Source organism: Aquarana catesbeiana, linkage group LG12 (assembly GCF_042186555.1).
Source record: "Aquarana catesbeiana isolate 2022-GZ linkage group LG12, ASM4218655v1, whole genome shotgun sequence".
NCBI classification, from domain to species: domain Eukaryota; kingdom Metazoa; phylum Chordata; class Amphibia; order Anura; family Ranidae; genus Aquarana; species Aquarana catesbeiana.
In genome coordinates, this window is record NC_133335.1 from 80,066,319 (window position 1) to 80,085,904 (window position 19,586).

Sequence of the window (19,586 nt, forward strand, 5' to 3'; positions counted from 1 at the left end):
GACTGCAAATGCGACTACAGGAGATAACCAGAGGCTGCAAATGCGACTACAGGAAATAACCAGAGACTGGGGATGCAACTACAGGAGATAACCAGAGACTGCGAATGCGACTACAGGAAATAACCAGAGACTGGGGATGCAACTACAGGAGATAACCAGAGACTGCGAATGCGACTACAGGAAATAACCAGAGACTGGGATTGCGACTACAGGAGATAACCAGAGACTGGGGATGCGACTACAGGAGATAACCAGACTGCGAATGCGACTACAGGAAATAACCAAAGACTGCGAATGCAACTACAGGAAATAACAAGACTGTGAATGCGACTACAGGAAATAACCAGAGACTGGGGATGCGACTACAGGAGATAACCAGAGACTGGGGATGCGACTACAGGAGATAACCAGAGACTGGGGATGCGACTACAGGAGATAACCAGAGACTGGGGATGCGACTACAGTAAATAAAAAGACTGCGAATGCGACTACAGGAGATAACCAGAGACTGCGAATGCAACTACAGGAAGTAACCAGAGACTGCGAATGCGACTACAGGAAATAACCAGAGACTGCGAATGCAACTACAGGAAGTAACCAGAGACTGCGAATGCGACTACAGGAAATAACCAGACTGCGAATGCGACTACAGGAAATAACCAGACTGCGAATGCGACTACAGGAAATAACCAGAGACTGCGAATGCGACTACAGGAAATAACCAGACTGCGAATGCGACTACAGGAAATAACCAGACTGCGAATGCAACTACAGGAAATAACCAGACTGCGAATGCCACTACAGGAGATAACCAGACTGCGAATGCGACTACAGGAGATAACCAGAGACTGCGAATGCGACTACAGGAAATAACCAGACTGCGAATGCGACTACAGGAAATAACCAGACTGCGAATGCGACTACAGGAAATAACCAGACTGCGAATGCGACTACAGGAGATAACCAGAGACTGCGAATGCAACTACAGGAAGTAACCAGAGACTGCGAATGCGACTACAGGAAATAACCAGAGACTGCGAATGCAACTACAGGAAGTAACCAGAGACTGCGAATGCGACTACAGGAAATAACCAGACTGCGAATGCGACTACAGGAGATAACCAGACTGCGAATGCGACTACAGGAAATAACCAGACTGCGAATGCGACTACAGGAGATAACCAGACTGCGAATGCGACTACAGGAAATAACCAGAGACTGCGAATGCGACTACAGGAAATAACCAGACTGCGAATGCGACTACAGGAAATAACCAGACTGCGAATGCGACTACAGGAAATAACCAGACTGCGAATGCGACTACAGGAGATAACCAGACGGCGAATGCGACTACAGGAGATAACCAGAGACTGCGAATGCGACTACAGGAAATAACCAGACTGCGAATGCGACTACAGGAAATAACCAGACTGCGAATGCGACTACAGGAAATAACCAGACTGCGAATGTGACTACAGGAGATAACCAGACTGCGAATGCGACTACAGGAGATAACCAGAGACTGCGAATGCGACTACAGGAAATAACCAGACTGCGAATGCGACTACAGGAAATAACCAGACTGCGAATGTGACTACAGGAAATAACCAGACTGCGAATGCGACTACAGGAGATAACCAGACTGCGAATGCGACTACAGGAGATAACCAGACTGCGAATGCGACTACAGGAAATAACCAGACTGCGAATGCGACTACAGGAGATAACCAGACTGCGAATGCGACTACAGGAGATAACCAGAGACTGCGAATGCGACTACAGGAAATAACCAGACTGCGAATACGACTACAGGAGATAACCAGAGACTGCGAATGCGACTACAGGAAATAACCAGACTGCGAATGCGACTACAGGAAATAACCAGACTGCGAATGCGACTACAGGAGATGACCAGGTAGCCAGTTTTAAAATGTAAACTTTCAGCAATGCACAGCTATACAGGGGGGTAAACAACATTTCCAGGGATGGTTTAGCAAAAAAAAAAAAGGGGTCTACAGGCCGTTTATATAATGTAGGCAGAAGGACCTACCTGACCATTCGGGCTCACCTCCCGCTCTCAGAGGTCCGGTGGCGGAGCTTTCGTCGGTAGGGGGCGGAGCTTTCGTCTGGAAAAGGGGCGGAGCGTTCCTCTGGAAAAGGGGCGGAGCTTTCATCGGTAGGGGCGGGGATTTCTGTGGTCCAGAGCGGAGCTCTCAGAAGTGCAGGAGAGACGCTCAGACTCAGACTACATGAGGAGGGGCGGGGCAGGGCAGGATCAGAGCGTCAGTGGAGCTCCCTGCCCCGCCCCTCCCTGCTGACAGAGCCTCTCTCAGCCTAAGCCGAGGTCTGCTTGGGCAGCGGGCTGGCCGCGGTGCTGGGAGCTGTAATAATCCAGGAGGACGGGGTTTTCATGCGGTGCGGCGGGCGGCTTTTTTCCTCTGCTGACTGAGCCGCTCATGGGGCCCCTCCTGACGTCGGGCCCTCGGTCGGCGACCGAGTGACCGAATGGTCAGTCCGCCCCTGACCCCTACTCATTCATCAAAAAAAGTATCAATAAGAAAAAAAGCACAAACACAGTTTTTGACAATCCCTTTATTTAAGAAAAAAAACAGTGTCCCCCAATGTATATCTATTGCCAATCATGATGCAGCTGCCACCACTGATGGACCCGAAAAAAAAAAATGCTTTGCCATCAATGAAGGCTAATCGCCTACTGCAGGCTCCGCCAATTGACAGTTCTTATATAGGTAAGGGTCGGAGCCACTGCACAACATCACCTGGTGGCACTGCCCCTTGTGGCGCCACCAATAGGTGCATGCTGGGTCTGTGAGGTCACAAGGGGTGCATCGTGATTGACGATGGATCAACATTTTTTTTTAATAAAGGAATTGCCAAAAACTGTGTGTGTGTTTTTTTTTTCTTTTTGACACTTTTTTGGTGAATGGGTAGGCCATATTCATTTACATTAGGGGGGCCAGGATCCTTGTTAAAGGGTGCTTCCAGATTCCGATAAGCTTCCTGCCCGCAGACCCCCACAACCACAGCCCAGGGTTGTTGGGAAAAGGCCCTTGTCCTCCATCCCAAAGCACCCCCCCATGTTGAGGGCATGTGGCCTGGTATGGTTCAGGAGGGGGGGGCACTCACTCTTCCCCACCCCCTTTCTGACCTCCCAGGCTGCATGCTTGGATAAGGGTCTAGTATGGATTTTTTTTTACATTTTGCATGGGGTTCCGAAGGGCCTGGTATGGATTGGGGGGGACACCTCTTTTTTCACATTTTTCTATTGCCGGAAATGGTATTGTATTGCCAGCAATTTGAATGTCTTTTGTTTTCTTTAGAAATGTCAGTTTTGCTGCAGCAGATTCTATACATGGTACAGATGTGCCACTTTCCAGGCAGACTAAGGGGCCCTCCAGGCACTATATTTAACCATCTCCTGCCCGCTGTATAGACAAATGACGGTGGAGCAGGGCGGCTCTTGTTCTGGGATGACGTCCTATGACGGCGCCCAGTTTAGTCACAATCGCACACCCGCAGGGGCACACAGCGCAGTGATCGTGGGTGCTCTATGTGTTCCTGGGACACGGCGCGACCCCGATCTTGGCAAAGAGCCGCGGCTCTTTACCCATGTGATGGGCTGTGTCCAATCACAGCTGGTCACATGTAAACAAGGAGAAGCCGCTTATCGGCTCTCCTCGTGTCACACTGACAGAGTGTGAGGCGAGGAGAGCCGATCCGATCAGCGGCATCTCCTCACAGGGGAGAGATGTAAAGGTAATCAGGGCACTGATCATCATTTGTTAATGATGGTGGTGGTTGTTTAATGCCACCCCCCCCCCCCCCCCCGAATGAAAAGCCCACTAGCCACCTCTGGGGTTCAGATCTACTTTAACATTTATAAAAAAGCCAAGCATTCATTTCACATTATGCTATTATCACATACATCCATCTCTCAGCACTTTAGCAGAAATTCCTTCCAAGTTTGGAGGAATCAGTGTAGTGAAAGTCAAAGAAATTATTGGGAGGAGGCAGCAACTTGTGTAAATGATCCTGTCACCGTAGAATTGAAGAATTAGCCCTGAAAGGAGTTATCAAAGGACTTGTTACACACCTCGTTCTTCAAATGACAGTTTTGGAATTACTTACCTGGTCATAATTAAATGGATCTGGACACAATGCTTGCAGGAGATCCAAAGAAAACATGTCTACAAGAAAAGCACAGTTTACTTAATGAGCATTGCATCATTAATTCAAAACGTTCTAGAAGTGTAAAAAATGGAATCATTTCTACGTAAAGAATTAAGTATACATTCAAAGTGTACTAATCCTTTTTTCTCCTCCCTCCTGACCCAAACCACTCTCATTCTCCCCAAATTCATACTGTCCGACATCCTGCAGTCACAGCCTTCAACAGTGCTTACACCCTTTATAGAAAACTTTCTTTGAGCTGGCTGCAGCTGCTTGGTAGTTTTCTATAGACTTCTATGGGACTGTCTCCTGTGGTCAGCATTGCTCAGAAGATGACCTGGGAAGACAGCCTTGTAAAATCTATGGGAATCTCAGTATAGGTTCAGCGCAATGCATCTAGGGAGGGGGTACTTTAGGTCAGGAGAAAAGGCACAAAAGGATAAGCAGGTTTTGTTTGAAATCTTTATCACCAGAAATGATTATCTAATAAAAATTTAAAATATCCAGAAAAGAGAAAAGTGAAATGCATCATAAATTATACTGGCATAATGAAAACGCGTGAGGATGACTGTTACTCATTACAACGAAGGCTCTCTAGCAGTGTTGAAGGCTGCTGGAGTCCCAAGAGCACTGCTAGTGTAGCACTAACTCATGGTGGAGTTGCTGGTTTAAGCGGGTCTGTTACCTCCACTTTGCTTCCCTTGGTTTCACCGGCACCGGGTCTAGGGGTTCCGTTGAGTTTACTGCTAGAAGACACATGCACCAACACTGGAGTACGTTTTCAATGCTTTATTGAACAAACAAACTTTAGGAAGTAGCAGGAAAGAGGCGGAAAAGGAAACTTTTAGGAGAAACTCAAATATCTTCTTATAGAATCTTAGCGACAAATGTCCTGGTAGAATTCAGATAATTAGGTGGAATACGCTCCCCTTGTGGGACACACTCCTTGCTCGTCTGGATAGGCCTCTCTCACCGGTCTAGCAGCCAGTACACAGCACGAATCAAAAGTCTCTGCCACAGACTTGTTTGGGGGGTAAATCCATACGATCCTCTGCCACAGGATGTATCAGATTTTTCTGGAATGAAAGTCAGTCACAGTGCTTGAACCCTTAAGCCGAACCGGCAACACTATGCTGTATGGTTACTTCTTTTGGATACGTCCTCCAACCGAGTCACCAGGCCCCTCTATAGACCAGCTCACCGCTTGATCTCTCCAAGACGGGTCCTTCCCTGGGATCTCCTCGGTTGTCCAGCTTCGTCACACAGGACCGACAGCTCAGGACCATTCCTCGGCCGCGGTGGTAGGCCCCAGACAAGCCTCTGGACCCACCACTGCGCTGCAGTATCGTGGGCCTCCCGATCGGAGGACCACGAGGTAGCTCCTTAACGCATACCTGTCGGCCAGGAGGGCCAGCAGGTGGCTGTAAAACGAACCCTAGAACATGGCGTCTGTCCCATAAATACCCCCTTCCCAGAATGCAACTCGGAGGACCACCTCCACCGAGCTTGTCTCCGAGACAGAGGAGCATCTATACCCTTCGACAAGTTGCCTTTCCAACACTGACCAGTGGTAACAGCGACACCCACCGGTCAGCACAGAAACACACACAACATCAGCCAAGCTGGAACAGAGGCAAACTTTTAACCTTCCTAACACACAATTTACTAAATTTACCTAATCTGTGGTAGATAGCAAATCTACCAGCGCTACACTAGTTTCGGGGCACAGTACACCTTTGCAGCATAGTGCATGGATGGGATTGCGCTAGAACGCAATGCAACATTTGACCAACGGCCTCCTTCTGTGCCAATCTGAACCTCAGTTGTGTCAAGTAATGGCCATGCTAACTCGTTCCCTTAAAAAAAATACATGCAAGTTATATTACTCCAAATACATGCTGGTAGTTAATTGGCTTCTGTACAAAATTGACCATAGTATAAGAATATGAGTTGGGGACCTTGGATTGTGGGCTCCTTAAGGATAGGGAGCGATGTATGTGTGGAGTGCTGCATAAATTGACAGCGCTATATGGTACCTTAAATAAATAATGATATAATAGATAAGCATCTTAATGAGACACAATGTACGGGGATAGGGACAATTGTAGACATGCACCCACACTCACTCAGGTTGAACTGGATGGACTGGTGTTTTTATTCAACCTTACTATGTAACTATGTAACTATACATTGTGAAAATTGAAGTGTACTTAAAGCTCAAACTTTACGTTTTGGATAATGTGGGTTAGAACCTCTATTGAGTTTTTTTTGCTGGCTATATGCCAGTTAAAGAGACTTGTCCTCTCTATTCCTACTGATAATGACTGTCACCAGTAGTAGGGATTAGAAAATCTGTCCAGGTTCAATTTGTAGGGGGTTAGTTGAATCATGTTTAAAATTTGTGGAAGTGGATTTAGGAATGAATCTCACTGATGTCTAGGGGGAGGGGGGTCTACAGCTGGGAATTTCATGTGGAGGCCTATGGTAAGGAGCAAGGCACAAGATGTTGGAGGGTTTGACCACAGCAGAAGGGACAGTGGTCTAGCGGGGCTGGAGGTGGGGGTAGGTATTTGTGCTTTGGTGCCAAATCCAGCCATCCACAAAGCCCGTCTTACAAATACCCCCAATCTACTTTTATTTAATTGATATCAGTAAAAAAATAAAAATATTTTCATGTTCAGAAGTAGTAGCCCTAAACTCCTGTACATTTTTTTGATCAGACAAAAAAACTGGTATTGCTTATGCACATCCTCCTGACCTTAATTCTGTCAAAACCCATGAAAACTGGATAGCACTTGCTCCAATGGAACTGCACCCTAATCAGTGTTAATTTTGATGTCAAATTTTGATTTCATTTTAGTTGTAGACTATTGACTAACATGCCATTTTAGTTTTAGGGCCAGTTCACACCAGATGCAGTTCCTGAAGCGCACGGCACGGAACTTCATCTGATCTGAACTGGCCTGTGTCGTATTTTAGTCTTTTGACTCAAATGGCATTTTAGTTTTAGTCGTATTTTAGTCATTTGAATTGTTTGAATTTTAGTCGTATTTTAGTCGACTAAAATCTAATGGGCTTAGTAAAATCTTAAAGTGATTGTAAGGGCTCGTTTTTTTTTTTTTTTAAACAACAAACATATCATACTTACCTCCACTGTGCAGCTCATTTTGCACAGAGTGGCCCCGAACCTGCTCTTCTGGGGTCTCCCGGCGGCTCTCGCGGCTCCTCCCCACATCAGATAACCCCCTCAGGGAAGCGCTTCCCCAAGGGGGTTACCTTGCAGGCGCGCTCCAGAGTCCAGCATTCGGCGTCCATAGCCGCCGAATGTATGACTCGGCCCCAGCGCCCGCGTCATTGGATTTGATTGACAGCAGCGGGAGCCAATGGCTGCGCTGCTATCAATCTATCCAATCAAGAGCCGAGAACCCTGGGCAGAGAGACAGTGCGTCCCCGGCAGGTCAAGTTCCAGGGCTCAGGTAAGTAAAACGGAGGGGCTGGGGGGCCAGTCACTGCCAGGTGTTTTTTCACCTTGATGCATAGGATGTATTAAGGTGAAAAAACAGGAAGGTCTACAATCCCTTTAATGCATTATTTCTTTAGAATTGCCAAACATTATATACTCCTGGAGTAAAAACCTAATAACATTATTTATGGTATTAAGGTTTGAACATGCACTACAGGCACAGATTTAGCTGTTGTGATATAGAACGTCTTTAGAAATAAAACCAAGTTTCATAAACAAACAAATATATTGCTTTTTAACCGGTTCAGATCCGCGCTATTGCCGAATGACGGCAACAGCGCGGACCTGCTTTGCTGGGACGACGTCTATTGACGTCGTCCCATGCACGAGTGGCCTGCGCGCCCCCTGCAGGGCACGTGCGGCGCGCTCGGTGATCAGCGCATCTATGAGACTCGCCTGATCACAGATCGGAGTAAGGGGTCGGTCCCGACCCCTTACCACGTGATCAGCTGTCAGCCAATGACAGCTGATCATGTGATGTAAACAGAGCCGGTAATCGGCTATTTTTTCTCCTCGCGCTGACAGCGTGAGGAGGAAAAAGCCGATCACCAGGGACCGTGATCGGGACTGATGTCAGTCCCGATCACGGCGATCATCTGTGCTCCCTGCCAGTGACACCTACCAGTGCCCACCAGCGTCACCCATCAGTGCCCACAGTGCCACCCATCAGTGCCCACAGTGCCACTCATCAGCGCCCACAGTGCCAACCATCAGCACCCACAATCAGTGCCACAACATCAGTGCCACCTATCAGTGCCCATTAGTGTCACCTACCAGTGCCCATAAGTGCCCATCAGTGCCCCCCATCAGTGCCCCCCATCAGTGCCGCCCATCAGTGCCACCCATCAGTGCCACCCATCCGTGCCACCCATCAGCGCCCATCAGTGGCCATCAGTGCCACCTTAACTGTGCCCATCAGTACCGCCTTATCTGTCCCCATCAGTGCCGTGCCACCTTAACTGTGCCTATCAGTGCCACCTTAACTGTGCCTATCCGTGCCCATCAGTGCAGCCTCATCAGCGCATATCAATGAAGGAGAAGAATTACCTGTTTGCAAAATTTTATAACAAACTATGAAACGTGATTTTTTTTTCAAAATTTTTCATCTTTTTTTGTTTGTATAGCAAAAAATAAAAATCCCAAGTGTGATTAAATACCACCAAAAGAAAGCTCTATTTGTGGGAAAAAAAATGATAAAAATTTCATTTGGGTACAGTGTTGTATGACTGCGCATTTGTCAAAGTGTGACAGCGCTGAAAGCTGAAAATTGGTCTGGGCGGGGGGGGGGGTTTAAGTGCCCAGTAAGCAAGTGGTTAACAAACAGAAGTACAATTTGAAAACATTAAAAATAAATAAATAAATAAACTCTATTGGCTGTAATGCCATTGCACACCATTGCACATATTACCTGAATATATTACAAATATTTTAAAATTAAGAAAAAAAATAAGAAAAGCCTTTTTATTATTTTTTTTTTCTTTTAGCAGCTTAGTAGATGCCCCCTACTTATTCTTATGTGGTAGTGCAGTGTTCATTTAGTCGACGAAAATATTTTAGTCAACGAAATTATTACTGACCCTAATGCTCATCAAAATAACAACTAGTGATACTGATATAAAGGTCTTTACGTGGGCACTTTGAGTTTTGCATTGACAATGTTCTGCCCTGTCTCTTTCCTGCCTGTACAGTATATCACCTTGCCACATGCCCTCCCAAAGGAAACTTTAAGCTGCTGTGCAGATGCATATTCCCCAGGCACATTACACTGTTGTCACCATTAAAAAAAGGCCCATGAAAAAATTGCAGCCAGCAACAATTAGGAAATATGCCCCATGAAAAAAAAAAAAAACACATGCATGCTGGCTACATATAGACAAGCTGTAAAGAGGCCACCAAAGTTCAGCAGATATACTGTAATAAGGAATGAAATCCTACTCCCCAATTCTTTAAGAGACTGCATTTTGCTATTGTAGCCGAATACTTGGTAGTAGACTGGATGGAGCACCGGGACTTCCGCGCTTCTGCACCCAACCTCTTCTATCCCTTCGCCAGTGTGAGCAGTGACAGAGCAGCTGTACTGTGATCGGAGAGTAATAACAGTAATACAAACTGGCGCACAAGTAAATAAATGATCACTATATGGTATAATAAAAGCAGGGGAAACATTGTCCAATGGTGCCCATAAAGGGCTAACACACTCATTGTAGCTCCTTGAAGACGTCTCTGAAGAATTCTCTGTAGATATATAATAAACACCAGAGGGCACCAATCTGAGTGTAGCAATGCACAAACTACTTTAATGGATAAAAATAAAGTGGCAGCTCAGATATCGGTCTAAAATGGAGAGCATGTCACATATATGTTATCCAAACTCTGCACACAGCAATGGGTAGGTAGGTTTGCGGGTTGTGGGGCACCATTGCTTAGCCATATTGGACATCTGCTATACCAGATGGGACATCAACAACCAGGAAGCAGAACGGGCTGTAGAATGCAGCAATGAGCCGACTGGAAGTGATGGCAGCGCCAGATCCCAGAAGGGGCATGGCTACGTGTTTCGGGGGCCGCCCAGCTTCTTTGTCAAGCCTGGGGGGAAGCTGTGAATGGCGCTCTTTATAGCATAGAGGATTACAAAGCCCAGCAATGCCCAAAAGTATTAGAAACAGTAAAGGATTATATGGGGCACAATTGATCCACTTTAAGGAAGCAGGTTTGGGGAAAAGAAGAAGAAAATAAATAAATGTACAAAATATACATTGATTAATAAAAAAAAAATTACATTATTTTTTAAATAAAAGAACAGGACCAAAGAATAAATGAAAATAAAAATGAATAAAAACAAGAATACAAATAAAAATAAATCTACAAATAACAATAGGAATTCATCCAAGTAACGGTATTTAAAAATAATTAAATGAGCTATAGACAATGGCTGAGTAAAATGTGGAAATAATACTCAAAAATAGACACTAGATGGGGCTAGGTGGCGAAAAAAAGTAAATATGTAGTATGAATGATAAAACCAAGTGAATAAATATGGAATAAAAATCATTATGAGAAATGTATGAAAAGTGGTTTCTTTAACCACTTGCCAACCGGGCCTATTTTGGCACTCCTCTCCTGCATGTAAAAGTCAATTTTTTTGGCTAGAAAATTACTCAGAAGTTCAGAACCCCAAAACATTATATATGTTTTTTTAGCAGATACCCTAGGGAATAAAATGGTGGTCATTGCAACTTTTTATGTTGCATGGTATTTGCGCAACAATTTGGAAAAAAAAACAGTTTAATGAATTAAAGAATAAAAAACAGTAAAGTTAGCCCAATTTTTTTGTATAATGTAAAAGATGATGCTACGCCGAGTAAATATATACCTAACATGTCAGGCTTTAAAAATGCGCACACTCGTGGAATGGCGCCAAACTTTGATACTTTAAAATCTCCATAAGCGACACTTTAAATTTTTTTACAGGTTACATGTTTAGAGTTACAGAGGAGGTCTAGTGCTAGTATCGTTTCTCTCGCTCTAACGCACGCGGCAATACCTCACATGTGTGGTTTGAACAACGTTTACATATGTGGGCATATTCTGTGCGTGAGCACACGGGTACAGGGGCGCTTAAAACATTTTTATTGTTTATTTTACTTTATTATTTTTATTTTTATTTTTACACTTTCTCTTTATTTTTTAATTTTTTTTTATCACTTGTATGGTTATTACAAGGAATGTAAACATTCTTGTAATAGGAATGGTGTGTGACAGGTCCTTTTTATAGAGAGATATGGGGTCTATAAGACCCCACATCTCTCCTCCAGGCTGGAAAGCATGATATACAAAAAAAATTAATGATCCTATGCTTTTCAGCCGTGATCGCGGCTTTGTTTACAACCGTGACCTGGAAGTGACATCATAATGTCGCGCCTGGGCCTCCGACGGTCATAGAGATGACTGGTGACCATCTGGTCATCAGAAATCTCTATGGTCGTCATCTGGCAGCGGTCGATTCTTTCTCCGGGTCCCCGATAGCACAGGAGAGCCCAGAGAAGCACTGGAGGGCAGCGGGAGGGGGGATGTCCCTATATGAAATGATCAAGCAGTGGAACTGCCACTATAATCATTGTTACGGTGCACAGAAACGCCGGCTCTTAAAGATGATATCTAGATGATGCCTGTAGCTGCAGGCATCAATTAGATATCTCCACTGAAAGTCAAAGATGTCATATGACGTACCTTGGGCGGGAAGTGGTTAAAAATAAGTGAATAAATAATGAATGAATAAAATAAATATATATAAGTAAATGGATATAGGATGAATGTATGTACACATGAATTATAACAATGGCATGCACATATTTTGCTAGCCCCGTAGGAGCCGCTTGAAAGATGCCCAGGCGTCTTTTCCCAGGACCTGCAGTCAGGCACACAGTCACAGTCACTCTTTGCCTCAATGAGCAGTCCAGGGCTATTCTTTTTGGTGTTTTTATTTTTGGGTAACTTGGATGGGATTAGGGAATTGAGTGGGATACTCCAAAACTATGTACAACAGGAGGACACTTTCTCTTCTGTAGAACTATAAGTCAAGTCCAAGCAAAAACCTTTCACTAAGAATTAAATAAACGGAGCTCTTCAGGACACTTTGTCCCACTGGTGTAGCTATAGGGGCGCAATTCCCACCCGGTCCCATATTCCAGGAAGCCTGCGCGGTAAGGTAAGTTTACATTTTTACTGTAACATTTGTTTTATTATATCTAATAAGTTTTCCTTACTGTTTAGTTAGGCCTTCATTTCTTTAAGTAGGGTGCCACACCCAAGTGATCTTTGATCTCTTTCATAGTGTTCAGGTAGCCACCTCTCAAAGGTTGCCTACCTCTGCTGCAAAGTATTCAAAAGAGTTAGAGAGGTATGTCAAAATGTGGACAGTTTCTCCAAAATCATTTAAATTACCCTCTCCATATGGAAATAAAGATCTGAAATAAGTCTAAGCTCTTGGACTATCTTGGCACACAGTGACAGTATATCAGAGTGCGATGGAAGCGGCAGGTGGTAATGGGGAAGCCCCAGAATAACTTTTGCATCGGGCCCACAAGCTTCAAGTCACGCCTCTGCTTTGTCCCTTATAAACACACAGCTGACTCTCTAACACTAGAGGGGCGGCAACAGCACAAACTCTCAAGGGTCTCTCACCACTGCCTGTACTCAAAAACATCTTCAGACTATTGGCTGCCTCCTTCCAATACCTTCTAGATACTTTCTCCCTGTGATACCAGACTAAATCCACAGGTGACATGCCCCCTAAGTCAGCTCCAGCAACTCCCAGCAAAACCTGGCCCCTCAGCCTGACCAACTGGGACCGCGACGATCAGCATACACGTGGCAAGTGACCTGGGAGGCAATCCGCCCCCCCCAAGCTGTGATCTCCTCAGGGACAAGACAGTTCCAGGTCTCAAACCATTTATACACGTTTCCAGCAGCCTTCTGTGCAATCTTCCCACAAGGATTGGTTGGGACAGAATAAAATAATCATGCTGCTAATTTGTCTTGGGACAGTATTAATATTTATGCTGGTTATTTACCTTACTCCACACCCATGTTCCAGAACAATCCAGAGGTTTTTAGAAGGCAGGAGGAGTAACCAAACCTGCAACCTGTGAAACACTGAACAGACCAAAACAATCACAAACAGCCACACTGATTACAGTGAGCTACACTAAATTTACCTAACAGCAATGCAGCTCCACTGGATACAGTGAGCCAAAACTAAATTTACCTAGTCCTAGCACCTAGGACCGCCAAATATTGAAACGAGAATCGCTCTGGATTGAGCGACTCAATGCCTTGACCCCACCGGGTATCAATAAGGTACATACTTATAAATATTTTCTTAAAAAATTCTTGTATGTTCCCTTCGGTCTCTGCTGCAGCTCTCTTCCTCTTTGTGCCCACATCTTTGGTGGTTTACTTTTATTGTCATTTCTGATGCTATTCTGTAGATGCCTTCTGGACTATGTATACACCTCATGTGTAATCTACCTCCATTCCCTCCAATTGCAGCGGTCGGGTTTTGCCCCTGATTATATGCGAGTGAATGTTTTACATTTTATATAATTTACCCTCTGTATACTTTGTTTACAACCATTGTATATAAAAGACTTTTTTGGCACACCATTAGCATCTCTTTAGGTACATATAGTGGTAATCACTGTTATGCCGATTAAATGTTATTGTTCTTTTCCATGTCTGACAGAACGGGTGCACGGTTCCACCGGTGAGTACAATCGCTCCCGAGTGCATCCTTGTCAGCTATCTGTTATTTGTAAACATTACCAATTTCTATTTATGTTTTTGCACTCGTCTCCCCTTGTCCAGAATGACGTGAGGAGTTAATTCTCCCCCAGACGGCGGGCTTGCATCTCCCCGGCAGTGGGCGGGGCCTTCGATAGCCCTGCCTCTGCTTCTCCTGATTGATGCGTCCAGCGTCATGGGTGATGGAGCTACGCGCCTGCGCCGGTTTATTCCTCACGCATGTGCAGTAGTGGGGAGCCGGACCCGGAAACGGCGGCGGCTGATTTTTCGAGCGCCGCCGAGTTTCCGGGTAGGGGGCACATTAAGGCAGCAGACGCACTCGTCTGCAAACTGAGGCACACATCCAGCTGACCAGCACCCCCTTGGAAGCCGGTAAGTCCACTAGTATACGTGGGGAAACTTTATTGAGCTACTGCCTGTATTCATTTGGTGGCATCCCATACTGTTGTGAAGGATTTTTCAGCAATATGGACATTAACTCCATTATACTTACTCACCCCTTAAGGCTTCCTGTACGGCACAAGTGCCTGGTTTAAGTGGCTGCTGCACCTCTATCACTGAGTCTGGATGTGTATAGCCATCAAGTGTATTATAGCTTCTATATTACAGCAACGGTGGGTACATTGCTATAGACCCCCCCTGCCTGTTTTATATTAACAAAATTATGATTCCCAGCAAGGTGGTGGGTTTTTTCCTTGCTTCCTTTGTTTTCATCCCTTCTCTGTTTCTTTCCCGTTCCTTTTCCCCTCTTTCCTTTACCCCTCCTCTCTTTTTTCCTCCCCCCTCCCCCCCCTCATCCCCCTCCCCCCCTTTCTCTTCCCCTTCCCCCCTCCCCCTCCCCCTCCCCCCTCCCCATTTTCCTTCCTCTTTTCCCCATCTCCCTTCCTTCCCTGCTTTCTCTTTCTTCCCTTCTCTTCTTTCCCTCGTTTTTTCCCCCTTCCTTTCTTCCCCGGTCCCCCCCTTTTCTCCCCTTCCCCTTTCTCCCCCCCCTCCTCTCCCCATCTTCCTTCCTCTCTTTCCCCTCCCTTTTCTGCCCTCTCCTTCTTCCCCCCTTTTTTCCCCCTTCCCCTCCTTCTTTCCCCACCCTCTCTTTTTCTTTTTTCTCTTCTCCTTTTTTCTTCTGTTTCCACTTTCATTTCCTACTTTATACACTAAGGTGGGCCCCTCTCTTCAATAAGCCTTCTGAGCATAATCACTTACTCTGTTCATTTATCTATTTATCTATTTTTCCCCCCCGGGGGAACGCCCCTTGTGGGCATCTCACAGTGTCATTCAAGCCCTTTGTGGGCCAAGGGTGGTGAGTGCAACATTATAAATTATTGTCTCCAATGTATATACCTTTTTACACAAATATGTAGTGATCACCTATTGTATTGTTGTAATGTTGATGGACTTTTTTTCATTCTGTAGAAAATGTACTAGACGCATCCTGAAGAAGCGGCTTGACCGCGAAACTGTAGAGGTTACGTCCATAGAGTACTAAACAACTTGCCTCCATCTATCTGTGTGGGCACCAATACAAATTCTGAATCAACATTGCTGTAAACAAAAATTGTTCTTGTTATTATGTCTGTGTCTATTTACCATTGTATCCTTGTTCGGATTTTTAATGTCTTATCCTTTAATAAACTAAAAGATTTTATATAACATGGTCTATATCCCTCTGGTACCGCAATAGTCCTAAGATTTCTAGAAAAAGGTAGGACCGGATTGGAGAGGTCCTATTGGTTTTCCCTCCCCTTTTTCAACCAACATTGCTTTATATAGATTAAGGATGATGGTACCTACTAACTATTAAATACCCTGACAACTTAACCAGGGTAGTCCTGATGATAGTCCTTGATAGTCCTAGCACCTACCTAGGATGGTGGATGGTGCTACACTCGTGAAATTTAAATAACATTGTTGACTTTGATTTTCTCATCGAGGCCACCAGGAGAGAGGGGGTTGAGGGTATATATCCAAAAAGATGGACTCAATCATCCAGACTTTGAGCCTGGGTGCTATTATGTTCTTCTACAAACCTACGATTTTCACCAACACAAGTACGTAGGGTCCAGATAATCCTTCCGACATACAACAATCCACAAGGGCATATGAAGCAATATACAACATACTGCAGGGAGCAGATTTGAAAAGATGGAATATTATATGTTTTGTCATTAGCCACAAAAGATTTTTGCCCTTGTGAGACATGTGTAGCGCTACCCTATACTAAGGCTGCTGATTAGTTTCCCAGCTTCTATTCCTGCTACTGCAGGAGCCAGCCAAACAGCAGCTTCCACACTTCTGATTTCAAGAACATAGTCTAGAAGGGTTGCCTTTTTAAAGTTTATTGCAGCAATAACTTGGATAGGGTTCCTGGAGTTGTGTGATACTCCAAATTTCTAACAGGAACAATGATGACACTCTTAATTGTAGTAGCTCTGCAGAACAGTCCCTTAAGCAGTAGACAACAATGGGGCACCTATAGCAATGACCCAAGCCAGGCAAGCCTTGTACCCTGTGAAACAGGGGTACTAGAAGCAACAGTCAATGAAATCCTTCCCCTTTGGGCCAGTGCTCACAGTGTCCCTCAAAGCTTGGAATGGCACATTTAGACTCCAGCAGGCAGGTCTTTAGTGCCACCCCTCTTTGATCCCTAATAGGGTTTGTGGCTGAGCAGGCCCTTTAAGCATGGCTTGGATTCTGATGAGCAGACGGGACCTTCTGCAGGATGGCCAAGAAGGCAGGCAGCCCTCCTGGCTGGGAACCTCTCCTCTAGGGAAAGAAGAACAGTGCTCCTTTTTTGTGCAAAAATGGCAGAGAACGGAAACCCCGTCATACCATGTGGCTCTTTCAGGAGTAAACACTGCACTATCTACATGACATTTTTGTAAGGTTTTACATCTACTTTAGGAGACCTTCTAGTGTGTACAAGGCCTACAATAATCTCTTCCTATTTGTTAGCAGCATTCCCTATCACAGATAAAGCACATTGTCAATATGGATGCTGTGGCCACACTCTTTTCATATGAGAGGGCTGACTTATCTAAAAAAACCTTATTGACCCTTCTAAAGCCCCGTACACACGATCAGACTTTCCGACAACAAAACCGTGGACTTTTGTCTGAAGGGTGTTGGCTCCAACTTCTCTTGCATACACACGGTCACACAAATGTTGGCCAACAATTACGAAAGTAGTGACATACAAGACGTACTACATGGTTTTTCAGCTCTTTTGCTCCACCCTTTAGGCTCCTTCTGCTAACTTCGTGTTAGTAGAAGTTTGGTGAGTGTTGATTCGCGCTTTTCATTTCTTGCTTTTCAGTTCGTTTCTGAACGGACGCTCGTCAACCAGACATGTTGCGGAATCGGAGGAGATAACATGTTATTTATTATTGGCCTTGGAGTTATTGCTTTGACATTATTTTTTTGGTTGAATAACAATTTGATTTGTTATATTTTCTATATTTTTGGATGCATAGAATGCACTTTTTGGTTACGTTCTATTGGCAGATAGTGTTGTGGAAATTTTATTATATGGACATTTTTATTATAGGATGTAGAGGTGCGCATCTTCACTGGTCTCACGATTCGATTACGATTATCTGGTCAACAATTCGATTCGATTCCATGATGCATCACGATGCATCACGATTAGCGACAAACTCCCACTTCTGCTTGGGCCGCCTAGGCGGCCCTTCCACCCTGCAATCTTCTGGGACACATCACAGGTCCCAAAAGATTGCCCGGCCATTCAGGACAGCGCAGTGAGACATGTGCACCCGGCTGTGAAGCTGCAAGCTGTCACAGCCAGATGCCCACAGTAGTATTGCCAGCGCCGTGGACAGGCGGGGGAGAGAAGGGAGGGTTCGAGTGGCCACGTCGCTGGATTGTGGGACAGGTGAGTGTCTTTTTATTAAAAGAAGATACACTTTTTTTGTAGCTGCTGACTTTTAATAAACAAAAAAATTTACTGGAACTTTGAATTAAAAATAACCTCACTCCCTTAAAGGGGTTGTAAAGGTAAAAATTTTTTCACCTTAATGCATTCTATGCATTAAGGTGAAAAAACTTTTGACAGTACCGCCGCCCCCAGGCCCCCCGTTTTATTTACCTGACGCCTCGAATCTTCACTCCTTGTCCTCGTCAGCTTCATTGCAGCTCAGCCTGGTCGCTGATTGGCTGCAGTGGATGGATTGAAAGCAGCGCAGCCATTGGCTCGCGCTGCTGTCAATCACATCCGATGACGCGGCGCGCCGGGGGGCGGGGCCGAGTGATACAGCGAGCGGCTATAGCCGCCGGCTGTATCACGGGAGCGCGCCCACAAGCACTCACCACCGTGCGAGGGAGCTCGCATGAAGGTGGTAAGGAGCTGAAACAGCCGCCGAGGGACCCCAGAAGACCAGGTTCGGGGCCACTCTGTGCAGAACGAGCTGCACAGTGAAGGTAAGTATAACATGTTTGTTATTTTAAAAAAAAAAAAAAAAAATAACTTTACAACCCCTTTAACCACTTCAGCCCTGGAAGATTTGGCTGCTGAATGACCAGGCCATTTTTTGCAATTCGGCACTGTGTTACTTTAACTGACAATTGCGCGGTCGTGTGACATTGTACCCAAACAAAGTTGATGTCCTTTTTCCCCCACAAATAGAGCTTTCTTTTGGTGGAATTTGATCATCTCTGCGGTTTTTATTTTTTGCGCTATAAACAAAAAAAAGAAACAATTTTGAAAAAAAACCACAATACTTTTTATTTTTTGCTACAATAAATATCCCCATTTTTTTCAAGGAGGACAAAAGGGATCACTGGTGCTCAATTAGGGGAGATGGGGGGGTCCTGGCGCTTAGTGGGGGGATATGGGGGGTGATTAGTGGGGAGAGATGGGGGTGATTAGTGGGGAGAGATGGGGGGGGTCCTGGCGCTTAGTGGGGAGAGATGGGGGGTCCTGGCGCTTAGTGGGGAGAGATGGGGGTGCTGGTGCTTAGTGAGGGGAGATGGGAGGGTTCCTGGGGCCTAGTGGGGAGAGATAGGAGGCTCAAGTGATTAGTGAGGGGAGATAGGGGTCCTGGTGCCTAATGGGGGCAGTTTGGAGGCACTACCAGTCAGTGGGGGAGGGGGGGGGGCCACTGGTGCTCCTTAATCCATATGGAATCCTGTAGAAGAATCATCCCCCTCTCACTTTTCTTGTCTGCTGATTTTTCTCATCTGAAGGGATGCCAGGGATGCCAGTGCAGTGATAGCTTAGACATCTCACAAAAGAAAACTTCCTCTGCTCACTTCTCTGCCAGGCTCTGACTGATGACATCATCTATTGCAGAGCCCAGCAGAGGAAGCCAGTGGTGGAAGTTTTCCTTTGCTGCCAGTTTTTGATTACTTGGCTGAGCTATCACTGCATGGGCTTCCCCAGCATCCATCCAGACATGCCGTCACTTCTAGCAGCTCCTCAATTTGCCTTTATTACTACTTGGACAAAACTCTTCCTCACCTCAGTCAGCAAATGCAGTTTGCTCAGAAGTTCCATTGAAAGCCACTCCATCCAGTGCCTGCACCAAGTCAGGAAGACCGCGGGACGAAGGATGTGATGGAC

General features: G+C 45.4%; 1 protein-coding gene across 2 annotated transcripts in view; it reads right to left on the reverse strand.

Moving 5' to 3' along the window:
- The window catches only part of LOC141114443 (proton channel OTOP2-like), a 206,130-nt gene that overhangs the window by 114,631 nt on the left and 71,913 nt on the right, over window positions 1-19,586 (reverse strand). For both annotated transcript variants that reach the window (XM_073608118.1, XM_073608117.1), the window contains exon 3: window positions 4,147-4,205. In XM_073608118.1, coding sequence (XP_073464219.1) covers window positions 4,147-4,205 — 59 coding nt within the window. The remainder of the gene's footprint in view (window positions 1-4,146; window positions 4,206-19,586) is intronic.